We start from the raw sequence: 25,709 nt of genomic DNA, 5'->3' as shown, positions 1-25,709 counted from the left end.
TTCAATGTATTTATGGTGAGTGCTATTGACAGTCTAACAATATCAACACAATATTCAAAATACCGTATTTTTCGGACTATAAGTCGCAGTTTTTTTTATAGTTTGGCCGGGCTCCAGTGCAACTTATATGTTTTTTTCCTTCTTTATTATGCATTTTCGGCAGGTGCGACTTATACTCCGGTGCGACTTATACTCCGAAAAATACGGTAGTTCCTTATTCTCTTGTATTGCATAGAGTGGTTTGATCAAAACAAGGTCAATAGTACACAATAACAAAACAAAAGTAAAAATACTATCTGCTACTCTTTTAAATACTTTGTGTTTTGCCCTCAAAGTACTCCTGTGTCCAAGGAATTATTCCCTGAGATTTTTTAAAACTAAAAATATCGATCTGATCACTCTGGTATTAATAATATTCTGTAGAGGGCGGTCCAAAAAACATCTGTTTCTCAGCCGTATAGGCCGCAGCGGTACTCTGTTAAAATACACTTGTGGCAGTAATGACAATATTAAACAAACAGAAGAAATCTGGAGCTACAGTCATAGAGAAGATTGTTAAGCGCAAAAATTATAACTAATGTAATTTTTTTTGACAGTTTAGCTAAAAAACATATTCATGTTAATGGAGTTTATTTATTCATTTTAAATGTATTATTTATTATAAATAAATTCATAATATGTTGTCTGTCTATCTGTGTTGGCCCTGCGATGAGGTGGCCACTTGTTCAGGGTGTACCCCGCTTTCCGCCCAAATGTAGCTGGGATAGGCTCCAGCACCCCCCGTGACACAGAGAGAGACAAGTGGTAGAAAAAAAATGGATGGATGGATTATTTATTTTATTCTATTTGAAATGTATTTTTAGTCAGTTATTCACGAATCCCTTCTTATAAAGTTAAAGTTAAAGTCCCAACGATAGTCACACAAACACACACTAAATAGGTCCCATTTTTATAGTCTTTGGTATGACTCGGCCGGGGTTTGAACTCACGACCTTCCAGTCTCAGGGCGGACACTCAAACCACAAGGCCACTGAGCAGGTTATGCAGTATATTTGGTTATGATGTTTATGTGTTAAATAAACAATCTTTGTGCCTGGGATAGCTAAGGTATGAGGATGCCTGCTCTTGGTGTGTAACATGTTTAGCCTCGTCATCCAAAGATAATGTTACTAAATTACACTTAAAATACTAAGAAATGCACTTTATTTGTCGTAATGGGAGGTGATTATTATTAGTTTAGGGGAGCAGCTCCACACAGTGTATGGACACACATAATTTAGCTGCTAGACCAGGGGTCGGCAACCCGCGGCTCCGGAGCCGCATGCGGCTCTTTGATCACTCTGATGCGGCTCAGCAGCTTACTTGCTGAACCCCCCAATTTCCCGTGAGACTTCCGGATTTCAGTGCCTCTCGCAGAAAACTCCCGGGATTTATATTCACCGATTATAACCCTTACAGATATAATAAGGGTGTGCCATGATGGTACAACATTTGGCGCTCTCTACAATCTGTATTAACAGCGTGCCAGCCCAACACTTGTTATTCAATGTACATCTTCTGCTCGCACACGTAAGTGACAGCAAGGCATACTTTGTCAACAGCCACACAGGTCACACTGACGGTGACCATATAAAACAACTTTAACACTCTTACTAATAATGCACCACACTTTGAACCAAAACCAAACAAGAATGACAAACACATTTCGGGAGAACATCTGCACCTTAACACAACATAAACACAACAGAACAAACACCCAGAATCCCATGCAGCCCTGACTCTTCCGGGCTACATTATACACCCCTGCTACCACCAAACCCCGCCCCCACCCCAACCCTGCTCCCTCACACATCAAACCCCCCCCTGTGCGTCGGTTGAGGTGGGCGGGGTTTGGTAGCGGGGGTGTATAACGTAGCCCGGAAGAGTTAGGGCTGCATGGGATTCTGGGTATTTGTCCTGTTGTGTTCATGTTGTGTTACGGTGCAGATGTTCTCCCGAAATGTGTTTGTCATTCTTGTTTGGTGTGGGTTCACAGTGTGGCGCATTATTAGTAAGAGTGTTATAGTTTTTTTTTATACCGCCACCGTCAGTGTAACCTGTGTGGTTGTTGACCAAGTATGCCTTGCTGTCACCTACGTGAGCAAGCGGAAACACCATACAACGTGTGGCTGATCAGGCACGCTGGTTGTAGTGGGTGCTATATGCTGTACCATCATGGCACGCATGACGCTGACAAGCGCCATTCATTTAAAACCCGCGTGCCGCACCAGCTTTCAAATTCCATATAAAGGTGTGAGCAGCGTGTCTGAGACCCCTGGTTTATACATAGCACAAAGCAAAAAAAAAACTTTGAATACAGTGTTATTTCATTTAAAATTTCAAAAAATTTTTGCGGCTCCCATTGTTTTCTATAATTTGCGAAACTGGTCAAAATGGCTCTTTGACTGGTAAAGGTTGCCGACCCCTGTGCTAGACGCTTGTCAACCAGAGAGAATCGGCATTAAAAGGCATTATTCGTCAATGGCCGATCACATACTTCTTTTATAAAAATCGGCCGAGGGGTGATCAAGGGGATGGGTCTAATGCAGAGGACAAATTTCACCACACCTAGTGTGTGTGTGACAATCATTGGTACTTTAACTTTAATACCGATTGGTCGACGACCATCGGCACATCCATACCAATTAGTAATATTTGGTGTAAAAATTTTGCGACCCATCAGGCTACATAATTATCTACTGTTGAATATTGAAATTCCAAGTTTTCCCTGCTTTCTGTAGTGTAGTGTGGTCACCTTAAAGTCCATGCTCTTCTCCTTGTGCGTGACGTGCAGCACCAGGTCACACAGTACCTCCTGACGTCGGAACTCGTCCATGTGCTGCAGGGACTTGGACGCGTGGCTTTCCACCGTGTAGTCCAGGTACCCCGACCCGTGCATGGAGGGGACGGCAATAGCCGAGAAGTCCGAGTTGCGCGCTGGTGTTTTCTTTCTCAACGAGCAATGCATTGTGCGACAGACGACTGGTCCAGATTGTGGTTACGTTGTGAATTATCCCATAAGTCTTCTGATTTGTTTTAATTCTTTGATGGGAATGTCCAAATATTCTCCCTTGTCCCCATTGTAGTGCACACACATTAACTCTCCATTGACGGCGGTGGAAGAATCCTGTCACAGACTTAAGTTAGGGTCGTGTGTCTGTGTGTGAAAGCACGATGGCTGTTAAACAGGCTGACGTCCTCTTGCAGACATACCGGATCCAACATGGCTAACTGATCCCAAAGTCACAACAGCGTCAGCAAACTTTCCACAACATGATACGATGTTCCGTTAAGTCAACGAAGCAAGAAGCTGTCTTCCAGCTTGGAATCTTCTCTTACGACGTTTCTCCTGCAGAGACAGAGTCAAGTAATAGTTTAAACATAAGTACATTTTTATGTGTGTGTGTGTGTGTAGGCGTAACACTATTAAGTTTACTGTGGGTTTCACTTCCTTTTATAAGAGATGAGACTCTGTGGTTTACGAGGCACTTTTTTTGCTTCAGGAATTGTCTGTCTTGCTTAGTAGTTTCATTCAAAAAATGACAGCGTATTTCCTTATATAAAGGCCCACAACGTCAAAAAGGCAGAGAGTACCGGGCTTTTATTGCGCAAGGGTGGCGCTTTAAAAGATGTTAGGAATCTATAGGGCTGATTTCACAATGCACTGTGGGGGCTGGGTAGCCATTGTTTTTGCTTACATGGCTGCACTATTGGTATTGTGAAAGAGAGCAACAAACCGGATTAAAATGCATCGTACGAAAGAAACAAATCACGGGACTGTACCGAAACAAACTGGACCCTGATCCAAAGGTTCGCCACCTTAAAAAAGAAGTACATTTTGTGGAATTGATCCTTATGGGCACGTCGTATAGACATGATTTGAGCGAGCTGCTGAACGTGTCATGTATCTCCATTGTGAATGGAGTCAGTTTTTGTACAGGCCAAACATTTTGGAATGCCAAGTCGGTAAATGCTCAGACTAACCAACTTTGGGTGTGTGCAGAACCTGGGAATTTTACATCAGAAAGAGAAGACTGTCGTCCTTTCAGAGGTAAATCATCAAGACTTTTCAGTGTTTCAAAGTAAATATAAGTCTGAAATACACTCTGCATTAATGTGGGGAATATTTAAAGTCTACTCAGTTTAGGGATGTCCCGATCCAGGTTTTTCCACTTTCGATCCGATACCGATATTGTTTTTGCACTTCCGATCCGATACCGATACTGACCGATACCGATACTGGCCTATCCGAGCATGTATTAAAGTTTAAAGTTATTTAGCCTACTTAGTTGTCAGAATCATGTTGAAAAGGGTTTTAGTACTCTTGATAACAACTAGCCAGCTGAATTAGGGGAGTTTGAATAATACACAATGGTTGGTAACAAGAAACTGACCTGTTTATTCAAGGATAAACACAAAATAGACAAAATTATACATGACAAACAGAAATGGCATCATTGAACTAGGGCTGGGCGATATGGCCTTTTTTTAATATTGCGATATTTTAAGGCCATATTGCGATACACGATATATATCTCGATATTTTGCCTTAGCCTTGAATGAACACTTGATGCATATAATCACAGCAGTATGATGATTCTATGTGTTTTGATTGATTGATTGAGACTTTTATTAGTAGGTTGCACAGTGAAGTACATATTCCGTACAATTGACCACTAAATGGTAACACCCCAATAAGTTTTTCAACTTGTTTAAGTCGGGGTCCACTTAAATTGATTCATGATACAGATATATACTATCAGATATATACTATCATCATAATACAGTCATCACACAAGATAATCACATTGAATTATTTACATTATTTATAATGCAGGGTGTGATGGGGGCGCCGGATGTAAGTGTCAAAAAGACAGCCAAAAGAGTTTGATATGAGAATAAATCTAAAGTTAAAATATAAGGTAGAAATGCACCCATTTGCAGGAAATGTAGTCTTGATTTTCAAAATTTTCTTTCAAGGCTTGCATGTCTACATTAAAACATTCTTCTTCATACTGCATTAATATATGCTACTTTTAAACTTTCATGCAGAGAAGGAAATCACAACTAAAAAAATCACAAATTTTTTCATACGGTGTTGATGTGGAAATTTTTGCCTCGGCATTTTGATGGTGTGGGCGTGTGGCACCGAATGGAGATAAGCGTCTCGACAGACGTTACAATATCTGAACAATGATGACGAAAACTGTTTTCTCTGTCGTGTCCGTGTGTCGAAAATTGTTATGCGTTTATTTTTTTATTTGATTTTGTGCGTGGCATATAATTGCTATGCGCACAGGCGCGCACCTTGGAGAGAACGTTGGTCACACGGCTGCGCTAGCATCACAGCTAACGTTAGCCATGCTGTTACCTCTCTGTTCTGGGAGGACGTATACGTATGTGACGTATGACGTGACAGTATGTGACGTGTGTAAGAAGGTGCGCTTGCTGTCTGTGAGAGGGAGACACAGGAAAGAGTGAGAAGAGCCTGTCGTGTAATGCCAGCAGCTAAAAGCAACTGCGTGAGAATCCACAGACCTGTGGACGTGTTGAAGGTGTGCTGGAAAATGCGGAACGGAAATTAGGGAGCAGCAGAAAAGTGGAATGTATTATTTAAATCGGTGCGTTGGAAAACACGGACCGGAGTTTTTTTTTAAACTGGATCTGGATCGGCATTTTCCCATGCCTTGCCGATACGCATTTTTTGGCAAATATCGGCGGCCGATCCGATCCAAATATCGGATCGGGACATCCCTAACTCAGTTATTGATATATGAATAGGGGTTTTATTGCTTTTTTCCCCAGATAGCTTAGCTTGCAATAGAATAAAACGGGCTTTGATTCAAACTTACCAGTGCAAAAATGCAATGAACACATCATGTACCAGGTGATGGCGTTAAAAGTGATGTTTGATTGTCTCAAGGCTGCTTTCCAAGCTATTCATCGTCTCTTTTTTTATCTTTCTAACCCGATTTCCTTGGCTTTGCTCCTAGGCTGGAAATAAGAACACTCTCACCAAATCGTTTTTCCCCCCTGAAGTGGTCATGATTTGAACCATTTGGCCATATTAAAGAATAGAAAACAACTTCAGCCATGAAAAGAACCAAAATGCATTGTGTTTCTACGTCACAATTTCGAGACCAATTGTATTAGGCTACGTTTACACTGCTGGGAAGGCTTTTCAATTCAGATTTTTTTTTGGGTCAAATCCAATCTTTTCATGTAGTCGTTCACATTCCAAAAAAAGACAATGTCTAATGCGAAAGCAATCTGACCCGCATGCAGACATGAGGTTATGATGACGTCACGCGTGCTGAAGTCTTTACGGAACTAAACACGGCTCCAATTCTTGTAGGTCTCAGAAGTGGCGCATTTGTGTCTATTTTAAATGTTTAATGAAATCTAAGTCAACATTTTCTAAACTGAATTATTGCATGTAGAATATAAGGAAGAAAAAGGGCAAGCATTTTTGGCTCTCACATTTGCTTCCACGTCTGCTTCAAAGAGCATGTGAGTGAGCAGTCAGACAGGACTGGTCAAGCATTGACGTGAATTCCCAAATGATTATGTTTGCCTGTTATCTTATCATTTTGGCAACTATTTATTATGCAACTATCAAATTGGGCGAAGAAAAATTGAACAAAACACAATAAAAGGGGAATAACTATGAACAATCTAATGTTCCCTAGGCCTTGTGACCTCTATCAGATGTTTTCATTTTAATGTGAACAGTGCAATTCCGAATTTGTCATATTTGACCCGGGCCTCTTTCATACGTAGATATGCATCGAATGTGTATATGGGTAAGAATGCTCTGGTCGGGTTCATTTGACCAATACGTCATCAAATTAGCGTCATAATTATTTGCTAAAATAGATGTTTGCAAAATAAATAGTTGACAAATGAGCAGAAAAAAGGCAAAAATAATATATTTTAGGAACTCACGTCAATCTTTTACCACTCATGTATCCGACTGCTCGCTCACATGCTCTTCGGAGTAGACATCGAAGCAAAATAAACTGCGAGAGACAAATTGCTAGCCCTCTTAGTTCTTAACATTCTATCTACGCACAATAATTTGGTTGAGAAAACGTTGACTTTGGTTGCACAAAATCCTTGAAAATTGCCCCAAATGTGCCACCAGTGAGACCTACTAATTGAATTGAAGCCATGTTTACCGTATTTTTCGGAGTATAAGTTGCACCGGCCGAAAATGCATAATAAAGAAGGAAAAAACCGTATATAAATCGCACTGGATTACAAGTCGCATTTTTTGGGGAAATTTATTTGATAAAAGCCAACACCAAGAATAGACATTTGAAAGGCAATTTAAAATAAATAAAGAATAGTGAACAACAGGCTGAATAAGTATTTATGACGCATAAATAACCAACTGAGAACGTGCCTGGTATGTTAACGTAACATATTATGGTAAGAGTCATTCAAATAACTATAACATATAGAACAAGCTATACGTTTACCAAACAATCTGTCACTCCTAATCGCTAAATCCCATGAAATCTTATAAGTCTAGTCTCTTACGTGAATGAGCTAAATAATATTATTTGATATTTTACGGTAATGTGTTAATAATTTCACACATAAGTCGCTCCTGAGTATAAGTCGCACCCCCGGCCAAACTATGGAAAAAACTGCGACTTATAGTCCGAAAAATACATCATGTCTGTATGCGGGTCAAAATGCGTTCACGTAGACGTCGCATTTTTTGTAATGTAAACAATCACATAAAAAGATGGGATTTGACAAAAAAAAATCCAAATTTGACATCCTACAATGTAGGATGTTTTGGGGGTAATTTTGCCCATCGTTCCCAATCATTAGAGACAAGAACACAAGCCTTTTTTCCGGATTCTAAAGATGATAAAAAATGCTTCCAAGATAAGGCTAATGGGAGCCACCATTGTAGTTTTCAAAGTATGGAGCCAGAACATCTGGTATCAAATTTTATTTTTGACATTGTAGAAAAAGTTGTATTGGCACCGAAACAAGTTTTGGCAACAAATAAATACAAACATTGAAAAGAATACAATATTTTTGGTGGATGTTTTTGATGCCAATTTTCATATTTTTGTACACTTATATTGTTTTAGTGTGTTTTAAAGGTTTTTATGATCGCTTCTCTTTTTTACGGTTTTGTTTCTTTTTTTCGGTTTTGTTTCTTTTTTTACGGTATTATACTAAAGGCAGTGTTTTAGCATGAGGGACGTGTGCCTGTGGGCGGGGCTAATACCAAGTTTACTCAGAAACTGTTTTATTGGACTGGAAAAAACACCGTAGAAAAAGAAAGGAGGACCGATGGCATCAAAATCAAGTTTAAAAAAGTTATGTGAGATCTTCGTGTTAACCTAGCCATACTTTTGAAGATGTAGTAAAACGGTACAGAAATTGATGTTGTATTCTTAAATTATCCATGTGTGTCTTGATGTAGCCGTGATATTTGGCGAAACTCCGTATGTAACAATACTTTGTTATATTTTCACGCGGAGAGAAAACTGCGACTTTAAAATGTAAGTGTAGCTGTATTTATTCATTTAGAACATTTAAAGGGGAACATTATCACCAGACCTATGTAAGCGTCAATATATACCTTGATGTTGCAGAAAAAAGACCATATATTTTTTTAACCGATTTCCGAACTCTAAATGGGTGAATTTTGGCGAATTAAACGCCTTTCTAATATTCGCTCTCGGAGCGATGACGTCACGTTGTGAGGTCACATCGGGAAGCAATCCGCCATTTTCTCAAACACCGAGTTAAATCAGCTGTGTTATTTTCCGTTTTTTCGACTGTTTTCCGTACCTTGGAGACATCATGCCTCGTCGGTGTGTTGTCGGAGGGTGTGACAACACCAACAGGGACGGATTCAAGTTGCACCAGTGGCCCAAAGATGCGAAAGTGGCAAGAAATTGGACGTTTGTTCCGCACACTTTACCGACGAAAGCTATGCTACGACAGAGATGGCAAGAATGTGTGGATATCCTGCGACACTCAAAGCAGATGCAGTGTTTCCCACAGGACAGGCATCTATTTGTGGTGGTGTGGTTGGGGGGCGGCGGCGGCAGCGGCGATGACCAAGAAGAACACGGAGTTGGAATATAATTACAACATTTTATGTTAAAGTTAAAGTTAAAGTACCAATGATTGTCACACACACACTAGGTGTGGCGAAATTATTCTCTGCATTTGACCCATCACCCTTGATCACCCCCTGGGAGGTGAGGGGAGCAGTGGGCAGCAGCGGTGGCTGCGCCCGGGAATCATTTTGGTGATTTAACCCCCAATTCCAACCCTTGATGCTGAGTGCCAAGCAGGGAGGTAATGGGTCCCATTTTTATAGTCTTTGGTATGACTCGGCCGGGGTTTGAACTCCCAACCTACCGATCTCAGGACGGACACTCTAACCACTAGGCCACTGAGTAGGTGTCACTAGGCCACTGAGTAGGTGTACATATTGTTGTTATTATTATTATGTACATATTTATATACAGATTTGAACAATTAGTGATTCACTGAAATATATTTATTAATTGTGGTTCTTACAAAAAATATATCTTATAAAATATAAAAGCTAAAATGTCTCTTAAAGCTCTGCCCCTTTAATTAGTGAATATTAAATAATTTAACTTTAGACTACTACTACAACCATATTATTTACCAGCAACATGAAGTGAAGCAGAGGCAGAGGTGTCCTGCCACAGTCAGTCAACCTCCTCCTCCTCCTGCTGCTGCTGAACGGGTCACACCTGTGGTCCGGACTGTAGGCCTACCTCCTCTCCGAGTCGAGCCCTTTTCGGCCGTTGAAAATATTTTTCTATACTCATCTGTGTGAAGGAGTGAACATCCAACATTAGAATTTATTACTAACGAGCAGAACCGCTCTATGTACAGTGCCGTCTAACCTTAAGCGGCAGCAGCTCAACACATGCAGGGTTCAATGTTAAGGTTTTTTTCTACTTGCCCGACTTCTCAAATCTACTTGCCCCAATATTTTTACTTGTCCTGCATAGGTTTATTTCTGGCTGTGTAGTGCTCATGGCTTATATCTTACTAAAATTCTTCCCGTTGACTATTTACAACACTACACAATATTTATTACTATTATTATTATTATTATTATTATCTATAATTACATTTAAATGGCATTGCATACATGTAAAATTAAATGCTATTTCACATTATTTGACCAGTAGCAGTTACACCCATCTGAACAGGTCAGCCTGTTTAAAGCCCGATCACAGTTGAAATCTTGAAATGAAGGGCCTTTAATGGCCAAAACATTAACCTGGACAACATTTTAACAGCTGGTTGGCTCAGATTTTATTCTTTTCATTGCATTCACATGCTGCAGTGGACAGTGGACAATTTAGCTTCAGTCCACGTGTGTTTATTGACAACAGGGTTATAACCTGGACACGTTAGCTCGTCGGTATGGTAACAGCTGACTGTTACTACGTGCGTCTGCCCCGACCCACCGAGTCAAACAGCGGTGGTGTTAATGAAGCAGCGTCAGGCTGCTCACCGTCAGTGAAACGCTCGGTGAAATCGCGGATTAACGTTAAATATATGACGAGCCGCGCGCGATGCAGCTATAACCTATCTACCTATAACACCTGTAAAAATGAAGCAATGCTACCACGCTAGCAAGCGTTAGCTATCCGGCTATGAGCCACCAAGCTGCTAACTATCGCCAAAAGGCACCATTTAAGTTTTTTCCCCATGGCATCCTGGATCAAGGCTTTCAGCAGCTTTTGGACGTTTGAGGTAGAAACGTAGGAAGCGCCATCATTATGAAAAGTAGCCGGCGAGTATTTTGATCCCGTCCGTCCGTCCGTCCCTCTTCTTCTTCTTCTTCTTCTTCTTCTGGCCCACCAGGTGAATTAAGTGCTATTGGCGGAGTTACAATGCATAGTAGGCTACCGCCACCTACTGCACCGGAGGTGTAACTACAAACAACATTCACAGACAGTCCCATTGCTTTTATGAGCGGTCGAGCGAGTCAAAAGCCGAAAAATCCATTTGTGGCGGACGTAATTCTTTCGTGTCGGGTCGCCACAAATAAATGAATGTGGGGAAACACTGAGATGCATTTCCAACGATAAAGTCAAAGAAATCTGCCGCCAGACCCCCATTGAATCTGCCGGAGTGTGTGAGCAATTCAGGGACAAAGGACCTCGATAGCACGGCAAGCAATGGCGGCAGTTTGTTCCCGCAGACGAGCGAGCTAAACCCCCTGGATGTCTTGGCTCACACCGTCCCTTATGCCAAAGAAGATGATCAAGAGAAGAATATCGACCCTAGCTTCCCTGGCCTGCTGACATCAACTCCAAAACTGGACAGATCAGCTTTCAGGAAAAGAGCGCGGATGAGGGTATGTCTACAGAATATATTAATTGATGAAAATTGGGCTGTCTGCACTCTCAAAGTGTATGTTGTTGCCAAATGTAATTCATATGCTGTAAACCTAGTTCATAGTTGTTAGTTTCCTTTAATGCCAAACAAACACATACCAATCGTTGGTTAGAAGGCGATCGCCGAATTCGTCCTCGCTTTCTCCCGTGTCGCTGGCTGTCGTGTCGTTTTCGTCGGTTTCGCTTGCATACGGTTCAAACCGATATGGCTCAATAGCTTCAGTTTCTTCTTCAATTTCGTTTTCGCTACCTGCCTCCACACTACAACCATCCGTTTCAACACATGCGTAATCTGTTGAATCGCTTAAGCCGCTGAAATCCGAGTCTGAATCCGAGCTAATGTCGCTATAGCTTGCTGTTCTTTCCGCCATGTTTGTTTGTATTGGCATCACTATGTGACGTCACAGGAAAATGGACGGGTGTTTATAACGATGGTTAAAATCAGGCACTTTGAAGCTTTTTTTAGGGGTGTTGCGTGATGGGTAAAATTTTGAAAAAAACTTCGAAAAATATAATAAGCCACTGGGAACTGATTTTTAATGGTTTTAACCATTCTGAAATTGTGATAATGTTCCCCTTTAACACTAGACATGTAACGCTTGGTGAGACACGAGTAACCAATTTGTGTTCAAATACGAGACTTCGATTATCGTAATGTTGCGCGACCTCCGGCGGTTCTTCCACTTGGTCCCCATACCTAATTATGAATGGTAAAATGTTGGGTGTTGTGTTATGTTATTTGTCGTGTAATGAACTCATCAGGGCTATTAAGGCTGGCTGAGTAGTTTGCTCATTAACACAAACACCACACTGGTCAAAGAGAGTTACGTTTAACTCTCCGCCTTCTCCTGTACCATTAATAAAGTTTAAGAAAATAAGTTGTTATATCCTCCTGTGTGTTTTGCATAACCGGGCTATTTTTTGGTTAACTTCACATATTTTATATAATTTTTCTGAACTGTATGACTCATTATTTCCTTACAATTATAGCCCCATTCTTAAATTAAGACTACAGCATTCGCAATGTTTCACAATACCATTACTAAACCTGGCAGGCAGTTTTAGGGCACTAAAACCCATGTGTATTAAACTTAAACGGTTGTAAAATATTGCTTATTTTTAAATAAATCATTTCCTACACTGCCCTCAACATACATGATTTCAAGGACAATATAAGCTTGGATGAAATGGTAGCCCTCAAAAAAATCCCAAGCTCCCTAACTTCCTCTCAACTCCTGACTCGAACCTGTCTGACCAACTATTTGAATTCCACCAAAGTTAAAAATAATAATGTCACAAGTCTGACATAATGAGAACTATGAGGAACAAAGTCTTGCACTCCAAAGCACAAGTCCATGTACTTTTTAAATTATGTCTTTATTGCAAATTGAAGCAGGGGTTTTCAATGTATTTCAGGCAAAGGACCCCTCAAACCCATGGAAAGGGGACTTCCAAAGTGTGGCATGGGGGATATTTGTGGCTCGCGACTCAAGTTTTGTTGGCCTGTTGTCAAAATAAAATCAAACCAAACAAACTATTGAGTAGAACAATATCGAAATTATCGAATTGTGTGCCAGATGCTTTGACTTTTCAGTATGCGGCTCTTGGTAGAAAAAGTCTGGACACTCATCTTGTATAAAATTGTGTTTTGAATCAAATTGTTTCTGAATGCACCTTGTTATTGCGTAAAATCAAGATATTCAAATAATACAGCATTATCTAATTATCGCTAATCGCTAACTGGTAGGGATGGGTACTTTTCACATTTGAACCGATACTGTACCAATTCTCAGTACCAGGGAATCAATACTGGTACTCAATGGTACCAATTTTTGGTACTTGTGTGTGGTCATAAAAAATATTTGTTTTTGATAGTAAAATCAATTTTTTTTTTATTACAACATTTAAAAAATAGCTGATTGTGATAACTGCTGTCCAGTAGTTATATATTGTTTCATTATCACATTTCTGAGTCTCATTTGCAAGTATGACAATTAGGGATGTCCGATAATATCGGACTGCCGATATTATCGGCCGATAAATGCTTTAAAATGTAATATCGGAAATTATCGGTATCGGTTTCAAAAAGTAAAATGTAAGACTTTTTAAAACGCCGCTGTGTACACGGACGTAGGGAGAAGTACAGAGCGCCAATAAACCTTAAAGGCACTTCCTTTGCGTGTCGGCCCAGTCACATATTATCTACGGCTTTTCACACACACAAGTGAATGCATACTTGGTCAACAGCCATACAGGTCACACTGAGGGTGGCCGTATAAACAACTTTAACACTGATACAGATATGCGCCACACTGTGAACCCACACCAAACAAGAATGACAAACACATTTCGGGAGAACATCCGCACCGTAATACAACAGAACAAATACCCAGAAACCCTTGCAGCAGTAACTCTTCCGGGACGCTACAATATACACCCCCCCGCCCACCTCAACCTCCTCATGCTGTCTCAGGGAGAGCATGTCCCAAATTCCAAGCTGTTGTTTTGAGGCATGTTAAAAAAAAAAAATTCACTTTGTGACTTTAATAATAAATATGGCAGTGCCATGTTGGCAATTTTTTTCCATAACTTGAGTTGATGTATTTTGGAAAACATTGTTACATTGTTTAATGCATCCAGCGGGGCATCACAACAAAATTAGGCATAATAATGTGTTAATTCCACGACTGTATATATCGGTGTCGGTTGATATCAGAATCGGTAATTAAGAGTTGGACAATATCGGAATATCTGACATCGGCAAAAAAGCCATTATCGGACATCTCTAATGACAATAGTTTGCAATTACAGTTGCAATTCCAAGACATTAGTTAGCAGACCCTGGGACTTTTAATATTTACAAACATTGAGGGGAGCCCTAATGGGTACAATATTGTATTGGTTTTAAAAATGAAAAATATCAATGTGGCCCCAGCATGCTTTCATTTTTCAGTGTGAGGCCCTCAGTGGAAAAAGTTTGGACAACCCTATTTTAGAATGTCTGGCCTTAACAACGCATGCATACATTTACAAATTGGAGAAACTCTTTTACTACAGCTTCCCTTAAAGTGTTTTAGCTGCCAGTCATGTTCATTTATCACCCTTAATCCGCAGTAACGTGTCCAATTTTGGCAAAAAAAACCCAAACAACTTTTAACTCGTGGTTTAAACTGCAGTATTCAGTTGCCGTGTTTTTTTCTTTTACATGTTGGCCGTTGCTCAATCAAATCTGTTCAGCCTGCAGTCCCCTGGCTTCCTCGGCTTCTACGCTCAGTCGGTCATATGACCTCTCGAGATTGGGTGGGAAGAGGGGGAAAACATTGTTGAATGAGAGTAAAACAAATCCTTAACTGCAGAGTAAAATCATTGTTGGTTAAGATATTTTATTAAGAATGAATACATGTGCTGCTAAAGACAATCAAGTGTTCAGTAACACTTACTAGTTTCTGTTTGCAAGTGACTGGATAAATGTGTGACGCCAGACTTGGAAGTACTGTTCGCATATTGTCAGACGAGGGAGTTAACCATTGATAGGCTCTTTACACCGCATGCATGCACATTCTGACCATATGAGCACAGAAGTCCCACCTTTGCCCTTAATGTGCAATGCAATCATACAGAGTACACCACGGGGTGACAATTGCTTTGCCTGAAGGAAAAACGCTGGTCTAGGATGAGCAAGCAGCTTTGCAATTTGATGTTACATAACAAACCTATCTGCTGTGTCATTGCTGGACTCGCTTTACTGCCGACTCCTATTAATATACATATACATACATACATATATCCATCCATTTTCTACCGCTTATTCCCTTTTGGGGTCGCGGGGGGCGCTGGAGCCTATCTCAGCTACAATCGGGCGGAAGGCGGGGTACACCCTGGACAAGTCGCCACCTCATCGCAGGGCCAACACAGATAGACAGACAACATTCACACTCACATTCACACACTATGGCCAATTTAGGGTTGCCAATCAACTTATCCCCAGGTGCATGTCTTTGGAAGTGGGAGGAAGCCGGAGTACCCGGAGGGAACCCACGCAGTCACGGGGAGGACATGCAAACTCCACACAGAAAGATCCCGAGCCCGGGATTGAACCCAAGACTACTCAGGACCTTCGTATTGTGAGGCAGATGCACTAACCCCTCTGCCACCGTGCTGCCCACATACATACATATATATATATATATATATATATATATATATATATACATACAGTATATATTAATATATATATATATATATATATATATATATATATATATATATATATATATATATACACATACACACACACACTATATACAGTATATATACTTAAATATAGTATATACAGTATATACACACACACACACACACACACACACACACGCACACGCACACGCACACAGTGTATATATATCTGTACCGTATATCAGGGGTGCCCATTACGTCGATCGCGAGCTACCGGTCGATCGCAGAGGGTGTGTCAGTCGACCGAAAATAGACCTAAAAATTAGCGATCATAAATCTTCACTATGGCGTGACTTTCGTCACTTGATTGACGTTCGAGGCGCCCGAGGATCTTGTGAAATGTTGCTGGGTGCAGAGAGCTCAGTTTGAAGGGGAAAAAAGACCGCCAGGAAGGCGGGAACGGTTTTGATTTCAACCGTACCTCCCGTCAAAAGCCCAAAGACTGACCGCACAGTTCCTGTCTTCACACCCCTGCCATATATATATATATATATTGTGCATCCATCCATCCATTTTCTACCATTTATCCCTTTCGGGGTCGCGGGGGGTGCTACATATACACGGTGTATATATATATATATATATATATATATATATATATACATATATACAGTATATATGTATACACACACATGGTGTATATATATATATATATATATATATTAGGGCTGTGAATCTTTGGGTGTCCCACGATTCGATTCAATATCGATTCTTGGGGTCACGATTCAATTCAAAAACAATATTTTTCCGATTCAAAACGATTGTCTATTCATTCAATACATAGGATTTCAGCAGGATCTACCCCAGTCTGCTGACATGCAAGCAGAGTAGTAGATTTTTGTAAAAAGCTTCTATAATTGTAAAGGACAATGTTTTATCAACTGATTGCAATAATGTAAATTTGTTTTAACTATTAAATAAACCAAAAATATGACTTATTTTATCTTTGTGAAAATATTGGACACAGTGTGTTGTCAAGCTTATGAGATGCGATGCAAGTGTAAGCCACTGTGACACTATTGTTCGTTTTTTTAAATTTTTTAAATGTCTAATGATAAGGTCAATGAGGGATTTTTAATCACTGTTATGTTGAAATTGTAACTAATATTGATACTGTTGTTGATAATATTCATTTTTGTTTCACTACTTTTGGTTTGTTCTGTGTCGTGTTTGTGTCTCCTCTCAATTGCTCTGTTTATTGCAGTTCTGAGTGTTGCTGGGTCGGGTTTGGTTTTGGAATTGGATTGCATTGTTATGGTATTGCTGTGTATTGTTTTGTTGGATTGATTAATTAAAAAAAATAAAAAAATAAAATAATATATAATTTTTTTTAAATGAGAATCGATTCTGAATCGCACAACGTGAGAATCGCGATTCAAATTCGAATCTATTTTTCCCCAAACCCCTGATATATATATATATATATATATATATATATATATGTATATGTATGTATGTATATATATATATATATACACACACACACACACATACATACAGACACAGTATATATAGTATAAATACATACATATATATATATATATGTATATATACATATATACAGTACATATATGTAAACACACACACGGTGTATATATACATATATATATATATATATATATATATATATATACATACACACACACAGTATATGTATATATACACACAGTGTATATATATATATATATATATTAAAAAAAAAATATATATATATATATACACATAATATATGTATACACAGTGTATATATATATATATATATATATACATATATATATATACACACACACACACAGTATATATACATATATATTTATGTATATATAAATATACACAACAAAGCGCTAACAGACTACACAACGTCATCTTGCGGAAAAGTAATGTAACAAAAGTGTAACTCCTCAACTTTTGAGTCCGTGTCATTGTTTTAAATCACAAAAAGTAACATTAATGCCTATGATGTGACGTTTTTAAGTCCAATAAAGGTTTTCAGTTTCAATTAAAATATTTGTCAGTTTACCTGTTAAACATCAAAATCATATAAAAACTGTCCGTCAATATTTCCTTTAGCCTGCTTACATTTGATATGATTTTTAAGTCTAAAGGATTTCAGTTTCATTTGAAAGATTTGTCACCGTTGCTAAAATGACATTTTTCACAGATTACCTATTAAGCCTCAAACTAATATAAAACTAGACTTTAACATGTCCTATACATGCCTGTGGACATTTGATTAGTTTCTTAAGCGGGTTTGTTCTCAAAAACATTAGTGTTGCTAAAATGTTACAGATTACACATTAGGCCTCAAAATAACATAAAAACTGTCCCAATATTCCCTTTAGCCTGTTGACATTCGATTAGTTTTATAAAGTCTAGTAAAGGTTTCCAGTCTGTTTAAGCCCCTTAACCTATTGACATTTGATTATCTTTATAAGTTCAAAGTTTTCATTTTCTAAAAACGTTAGTTCACTTTTGCTAAAATGACATTATTTCACTAAATTGTAAGCCTCAAAATAACAAAAACTGTCCATTCAATATTTCTCTTAAACTGTTGACATTTGATTAGATTATTTTTTTCAAGTCAAACAATGGTTTTCGGTTTCAATTAAAACGCCTGTTAGTTTTGCTTAAATTGACATTACTTTTAAAGATTACTGATAGTCGGACGGCGTGGCTCAGATGGTAGAGCAACTTAAGGGTTCCAAGTTCGATTCCGAACTTCGCCCACCTAGCTCACACTGGTGTATGAATGTGACTGACTGTTTAGCGGTGGCCGGAGGAGCCGTTGGCACAAATTGGCAGCCACGCTTCCTCAGTCTATCCGAGGGCAGCTGTGGCCACAAATGTAGCTTACCACTATCAATGTGTGAATGTGGAGTGAATGAATGAATGAGTGCTCTTTGAGTGTCTACAAAAGCGTGATATAAATCTAATCCATTAGTATCATTATTATTATGATGGACCTGCTGCTGCATGCTAACATTAAAGTGCTAGCTTTTTTTTTTAGCTAATAACTGTTTACCCTAGTCCAGGGGTCAGCAACCCGCGGCTCTAGAGCCACATGCGGCTCTTGAGCGGCGCCCTGGTGGCTCCATGGAGCTTTTTAAAAAATGTATGGAAATGGGGAAAAAAAATGGGGTGAAAGATATATTTTGTGTTGTAATATGGTTTCTGTAGGAGGACAAACACGACAAAAAAGCTTCCTAATTGTTAGAAAGCCCGCTGATGAGAATATTAGGCAAGCGCAGTTTTGTCCTACTAATTTCAGCGGCCTTTGAACTCACCATTGTGTGGACCGTGACTCAAGTTTGTTTACATGTATAACTTTATCCGACGCTGCCACAGAAAAACTTGTTTTATGCCACTCCTCCTTTGTTTCATTTTGTCCACCCAACGTTTTATACTGTGCGTGAATGCACAAAGGTGAGCTTATTTAAGTCTTGTAATGTTTTGCGGCTCCAGACAGATTACTTTTTTGTATTTTTGGTCCCATATGGCTCTTTCAACATTTTGGGTTGCCGACCCCTGCCCTAGTCATATAACTTGGTATGTGACACTTGTTAACTGTTAGCGTGCTAACTTTAGCATGCCAGCACGCTAACATTAAAGTGATAACTTTTTGAGCTAATTGTGCAACCGTTTAACCTAGTCATATAACTCGGTATGTGACAGCCGTTAACTGTTAGTGTGCTAACGTTAGCATGCTAGCAAGCTAACTTAAGTTTGCTAACTTTTTCATCTAATTTTACACTTTTTTTTCTCTATTTCCGCAACCATACACCTTACAGTCGCGCTACTTGAAATGTGAGACATGCTAACTGTTGGCATGCCGCCCGCCGTTAACACACATTCTAAATGTGTGCTAACACCTTTGAGTTGTATAACTTGGTATATGAAACACGCTGACTGTTATCATGCTATTGGTAGCACACATGCTAAGTGTTAGCCTTTTAATGTTAGCATGCTAACATTCTAGGCTAGCTCTGTAGCTCTTTTTGTACAGTTACACTTAAAACTTTTACCATGAATTGATTTACTTGGACCCCCCGACTTAAAAAAGTTGAAAAACGTATTAGGGTGTTACCATTTAGTGGTCAATTGTACGGAATATGTACTGTACTGTGCAATATACTAATAAAAGTTTCAATCAATCAATCAATCAACTCACGGATTCGGACATTTGGCAACATCTTCAAAGTACGGCGGCTTCTGACGACCCCTGGCCAGAGGTCCAGGACACAGACAGCAGGCCCATTAAAATTTCCGTGGGAATTTTCTAGTTATTATTATTAGACTACCTATTAGCCTCAAAATAATATAAAAACTGTGCATCATCAATATGTGCTTTAGACCAGGACTGTCAAACGTACGACCCGTGGGCCGGATCAGGCCCGCGAACAGGTTTTATGCGGCCCGCGAGATGAGTTTGCCAAGTATAAAATTGTTTAATGAAAGAAAGTGCTGTGAGACTGGACTCTCACACTATTATGTTAGATCCACTATGGACTGGACTCTCACACTATTATGTTAGATCCACTATGGACTGGACTCTCATACTATTATGTTAGATCCACTATGGACTGGACTCTCACACTATTATGTTAGATCCACTATGGACTGGACTCTCACACTATTATGTTAGATCTACTGTGGACTTGACTCTCACACTGTTATGTTAGATCCATTATGGACTTGACTCTCACACTGTTATGTTAGATCCACTATGGACTGGACTCTCACACTATTATGTTAGATCCACTATGGACTGGACTCTCACACTATTATGTTAGATCCACTATGGACTGGACTCTCACACTATTATGTTAGATCCACTATGGACTGGACTCTCACACTATTATGTTAGATCCACTGTGGACTTGACTCTCACACTGTTATGTTAGATCCATTATGGACTGGACTCTCACACTATTATGTTAGATCCACTATGGACTGGACTCTCACGCTATTATGCTAGATCCACTATGGACTGGACTCTCACACTATTATGTTAGATCCACTATGGACTGGACTCTCACACTATTATGTTAGATCCACTATGGACTGGACTCTCACACTATTATGTTAGATCCACTATGGACTGGACTCTCACACTATTATGTTAGATCCACTGTGGACTTGACTCTCACACTGTTATGTTAGATCCATTATGGACTTGACTCTCACACTGTTATGTTAGATCCACTATGGACTGGACTCTCACACTATTATGTTAGATCCACTATGGACTGGACTCTCACGCTATTATGCTAGATCCACTATGGACTGGACTCTCACAATATTATGCTAGATCCACTATGGACTGGACTCTCACACTATTATGTTAGATCCACTGTGGACTTGACTCTCACACTGTTATGTTAGATCCATTATGGACTGGACTCTCACACTATTATGTTAGATCCACTATGGACTGGACTCTCACACTATTATGTTAGATCCACTATGGACTGGACTCTTACACTATTATGGTAGATCCACTATGGACTGGACTCTCACACTATTATGTTAGATCCACTATGGACTGGACTCTCACACTATTATGTTAGATCCACTATGGACTGGACTCTCACACTATTATGGTAGATCCACTATGGACTGGACACCCACAATATTATGCTAGATCCACTATGGACTGGACTCTCACACTACTATGTTAGATCCACTATGGACTGGACTCTCACACTATTATGCTAGATCCACTATGGACTGGACTCTCACACTATTATGCTAGATCCACTATGGACTGGACTCTCACACTATTATGTTAGATCCACTATGGACGGGACTCTCACACTATTATGTTAGATCCACTATGGACTGGACTCTCACAATAGTATGCTAGATCCACTATGGACTGGACTCTCACAATATTATGCTATATCCACTATGGACTGGACTCTCACACTATTATGCTAGATCCACCATGGACTGGACTCTCACAATATTATGTTAGATCCACTATGGACTGGACTCTCACAATATTATGCTAGATCTATTATGGACTGGACTCTCACACTATTATGTTAGATCCACTATGGACTGGACTCTTACACTATTATGGTAGATCCACTATGGACTGGACTCTCACACTACTATGTTAGATCCACTATGGACTGGACTCTCACACTATTATGCTAGATCCACTATGGACTGGACTCTCACACTATTATGTTAGATCCACTATGGACTGGACTCTCACACTATTATGTTAGATCCACTATGGACTGGACTCTCACACTATTATGGTAGATCCACTATGGACTGGACACCCACAATATTATGCTAGATCCACTATGGACTGGACTCTCACACTACTATGTTAGATCCACTATGGACTGGACTCTCACACTATTATGCTAGATCCACTATGGACTGGACTCTCACACTATTATGCTAGATCCACTATGGACTGGACTCTCACACTATTATGTTAGATCCACTATGGACGGGACTCTCACACTGTTATGTTAGATCCACTATGGACTGGACTCTCACAATAGTATGCTAGATCCACTATGGACTGGACTCTCACAATATTATGCTATATCCACTATGGACTGGACTCTCACACTATTATGCTAGATCCACTATGGACTGGACTCTCACAATATTATGCTAGATCCACTATGGACTGGACTCTCACAATATTATGCTATATCCACTATGGACTGGACTCTCACAATATTATGCTAGATCCACCATGGACTGGACTCTCACAATATTATGCTAGATCCACTATGGACTGGACTCTCACAATATTATGCTAGATCCACCATGGACGGGACTCTCACAATATTATGCTAGATCCACTATGCACTGGACTCTCACAATATTATGCTAGATCCACTATGGACTGGACTCTCACACTATTATGTTAGATCCACTATGGACTGGACTCTCACACTATTATGGTAGATCCACTATGGACTGGACTCTCACACTATTATGCTAGATCCACTATGGACTGGACTCTCACACTATTATGTTAGATCCACTATGGACTGGACTCTCACAATATTATGTTAGATCCACTATGGACTGGACTCTTACACTGTTATGGTAGATCCACTATGGACTGGACTCTCACACTATTATGTTAGATCCACTATAGACTGGACTCTCACAATATTATGTTAGATCCACTATGGACTGGACTCTCACACTATTATGTTAGATCCACTATGGACTGGACTCTCACACTATTATGTTAGATCCACTATGGACTGGACTCTCACACTATTATGGTAGATCCACTATGGACTGGACACCCACAATATTATGCTAGATCCACTATGGACTGGACTCTCACACTACTATGTTAGATCCACTATGGACTGGACTCTCACACTATTATGCTAGATCCACTATGGACTGGACTCTCACACTATTATGCTAGATCCACTATGGACTGGACTCTCACACTATTATGTTAGATCCACTATGGACGGGACTCTCACACTGTTATGTTAGATCCACTATGGACTGGACTCTCACAATATTATGCTAGATCCACCATGGACGGGACTCTCACAATATTATGCTAGATCCACTATGGACTGGACTCTCACAATATTATGCTAGATCCACTATGGACTGGACTCTCACACTATTATGTTAGATCCACTATGGACTGGACTCTCACACTATTATGGTAGATCCACTATGGACTGGACTCTCACACTATTATGCTAGATCCACTATGGACTGGACTCTCACACTATTATGTTAGATCCACTATGGACTGGACTCTCACAATATTATGCTAGATCCACTATAGACTGGACTCTCACACTATTATGTTAGATCCACTATGGACTGGACTCTCACACTATTATGTTAGATCCACTATGGACTGGACTCTCACACTGTTATGTTCGATCCACTATGGACTGGACTCTCACACTATTATGTTAGATCCACTATGGACTGGACTCTCACACTATTATGTTCGATCCACTATGGACTGGACTCTCACACTGTTATGTTAGATCCACTATGGACTGGACTCTCACATTATTATGTTAGATCCACTATGGACTGGACTCTCACACTATTATGTTCGATCCACTATGGACTGGACTCTCACACTATTATGTTAGATCCACTATGGACTGGACTCTCACTATTATGTTAGATCCACTATGGACTGGACTCTCACACTATTATGTTCGATCCACTATGGACTGGACTCTCACACTATTATGTTAGATCCACTATGGACTGGACTCTCACACTGTTATGTTAGATCCACTATGGACTGGACTCTCACATTATTATGTTCGATCCACTATGGACTGGACTCTCACACTATTATGTTAGATCCACTATTAGGGGCTATTAGGTGACCACAGATGACGCGCTAGCTGTTCAAAGTCGGGACCCGGGGTGGACCAGTCATCTGTGCATCCGTTGCTGCTGACTTGTCTCCACTCAAGATGATCCCCTGCTGGTCCCCCACTCTCACACTATTAACTAGATCCACTCGACGTCCATTGCACCGGTCGACCAGTAGGGGGGGTCCCCACATCTGCGGTCCCCTCCAAGGTTTGTCATTGTTATCCCATTGGGTTGAGTTTTTTTCTTGCCCTGATGTGGGATCTGAGCCGAGGATGTTGTTGTGGCTTGTGCAGCCCTTTGAGACACTTGTGATTTAGGGCTATATAAGTAAACATAGATTGATTGATTTTCCTCCATGTGGCCCCTGAGCTAAAATGAGTTTGACACCCCTGCTTTGACAATTGCTTAAGTTGTTTGAATCTAATTAAAGTTTTTAGTTTCAATTAATTACTTTAAAAGATTGAATAGTATTCGCCGACAATTACTACAAACCCCGTTTCCATATGAGTTGGGAAATTGTGTTAGATGTAAATATAAACGGAATACAATGATTTGCAAATCATTTTCAAGCCATATTCGGTTGAATGCACTACAAAGACAACATATTTGATGTTCAAACTCATAAACTGTATTTTTTTTTGCAAATAATAATTAACTTAGAATTTCATGGCTGCAACACGTGCCAAAGTAGTTGGGAAAGGGCATGTTCACCACTGTGTTACATGGCCTTTCCTTTGAACAACACTCAGTAAAGGTTTGGGAACTGAGGAGACACATTTTTGAAGCTTCTCAGGTGGAATTCTTTCCCATTCTTGCTTGATGTACAGCTTAAGTTGTTCAACAGTCCGGGGTCTCCGTTGTGCTATTTTAGGCTTCACTGTTGATTGGCAACACTAAATTGGCCCTAGTGTGTGAATGTGAGTGTGAATGTTGTCTGTCTATCTGTGTTGGCCCTGCGATGAGGTGGCGACTTGTCCAGGGTGTACCCCGCCTTCCGCCCGATTGTAGCTGAGATAGGCTCCAGTGCCCCCCGCGACCCTAAAAAGGGAATAAGCGGTAGAAAATGGATGGATGGATGGATGGATAATGCGCCACACATTTTCAATGGGAGACAGGTCTGGACTACAGGCAGGCCAGTCTAGTACCCGCACTCTTTTACTATGAAGCCACGTTGATGTAACACGTGGCTTGGCATTGTTTTGCTGAAATAAGCAGGGGCGTCCATGGTAACGTTGCTTAGATGGCAGCATATGTTGCTCCAAAACCTGTATGTACCTTTCAGCATTAATGGCGCCTTCACAGATGTGTAAGTTACCCATGTCTTGGGCACTAATACACCCCCATACCATCACACATGCTGACTTTTCAACTTTGCGCCTATAACAATCCAGTCCGGAGGACATGACGTCCACAGTTTTCCAAAAACAATTTGAAATGTGGACTTGTCAGACCACAGAACACTTTTCCACTTTGTATCAGTCCATCTTAGATGAGCTCAGGCCCAGCGAAGCCGACGGCGTTTCTGGGTGTTGTTGATAAACGGTTTTCGCCTTGCATAGGAGAGTTTTAACTTGCACTTACAGATGTAGCGACCAACTGTAGTTACTGACAGTGGGTTTCTGAAGTGTTCCTGAGCCCATGTGGTGATAT

General features: G+C 40.1%; 1 protein-coding gene across 1 annotated transcript in view; it reads right to left on the bottom strand.

Moving 5' to 3' along the window:
- Positions 1 to 25,709, bottom strand: part of keap1a (kelch-like ECH-associated protein 1a) — a 62,734-nt gene that overhangs the window by 35,880 nt on the left and 1,145 nt on the right. The window contains exon 2 of the mRNA XM_061968096.2: positions 2,795 to 3,388. Within this exon, the coding sequence (XP_061824080.1) occupies positions 2,795 to 3,007 (213 nt within the window). The 5' untranslated portion in view covers positions 3,008 to 3,388. The remainder of the gene's footprint in view (positions 1 to 2,794; positions 3,389 to 25,709) is intronic.

This window comes from Nerophis lumbriciformis, linkage group LG08, assembly GCF_033978685.3.
Source record: "Nerophis lumbriciformis linkage group LG08, RoL_Nlum_v2.1, whole genome shotgun sequence".
Classification (NCBI taxonomy): Eukaryota; Metazoa; Chordata; class Actinopteri; order Syngnathiformes; family Syngnathidae; genus Nerophis; species Nerophis lumbriciformis.
The sequence above is the reverse complement of the archived record's forward strand: the minus strand, read 5'-3'. Positions and strand labels throughout refer to the sequence as shown.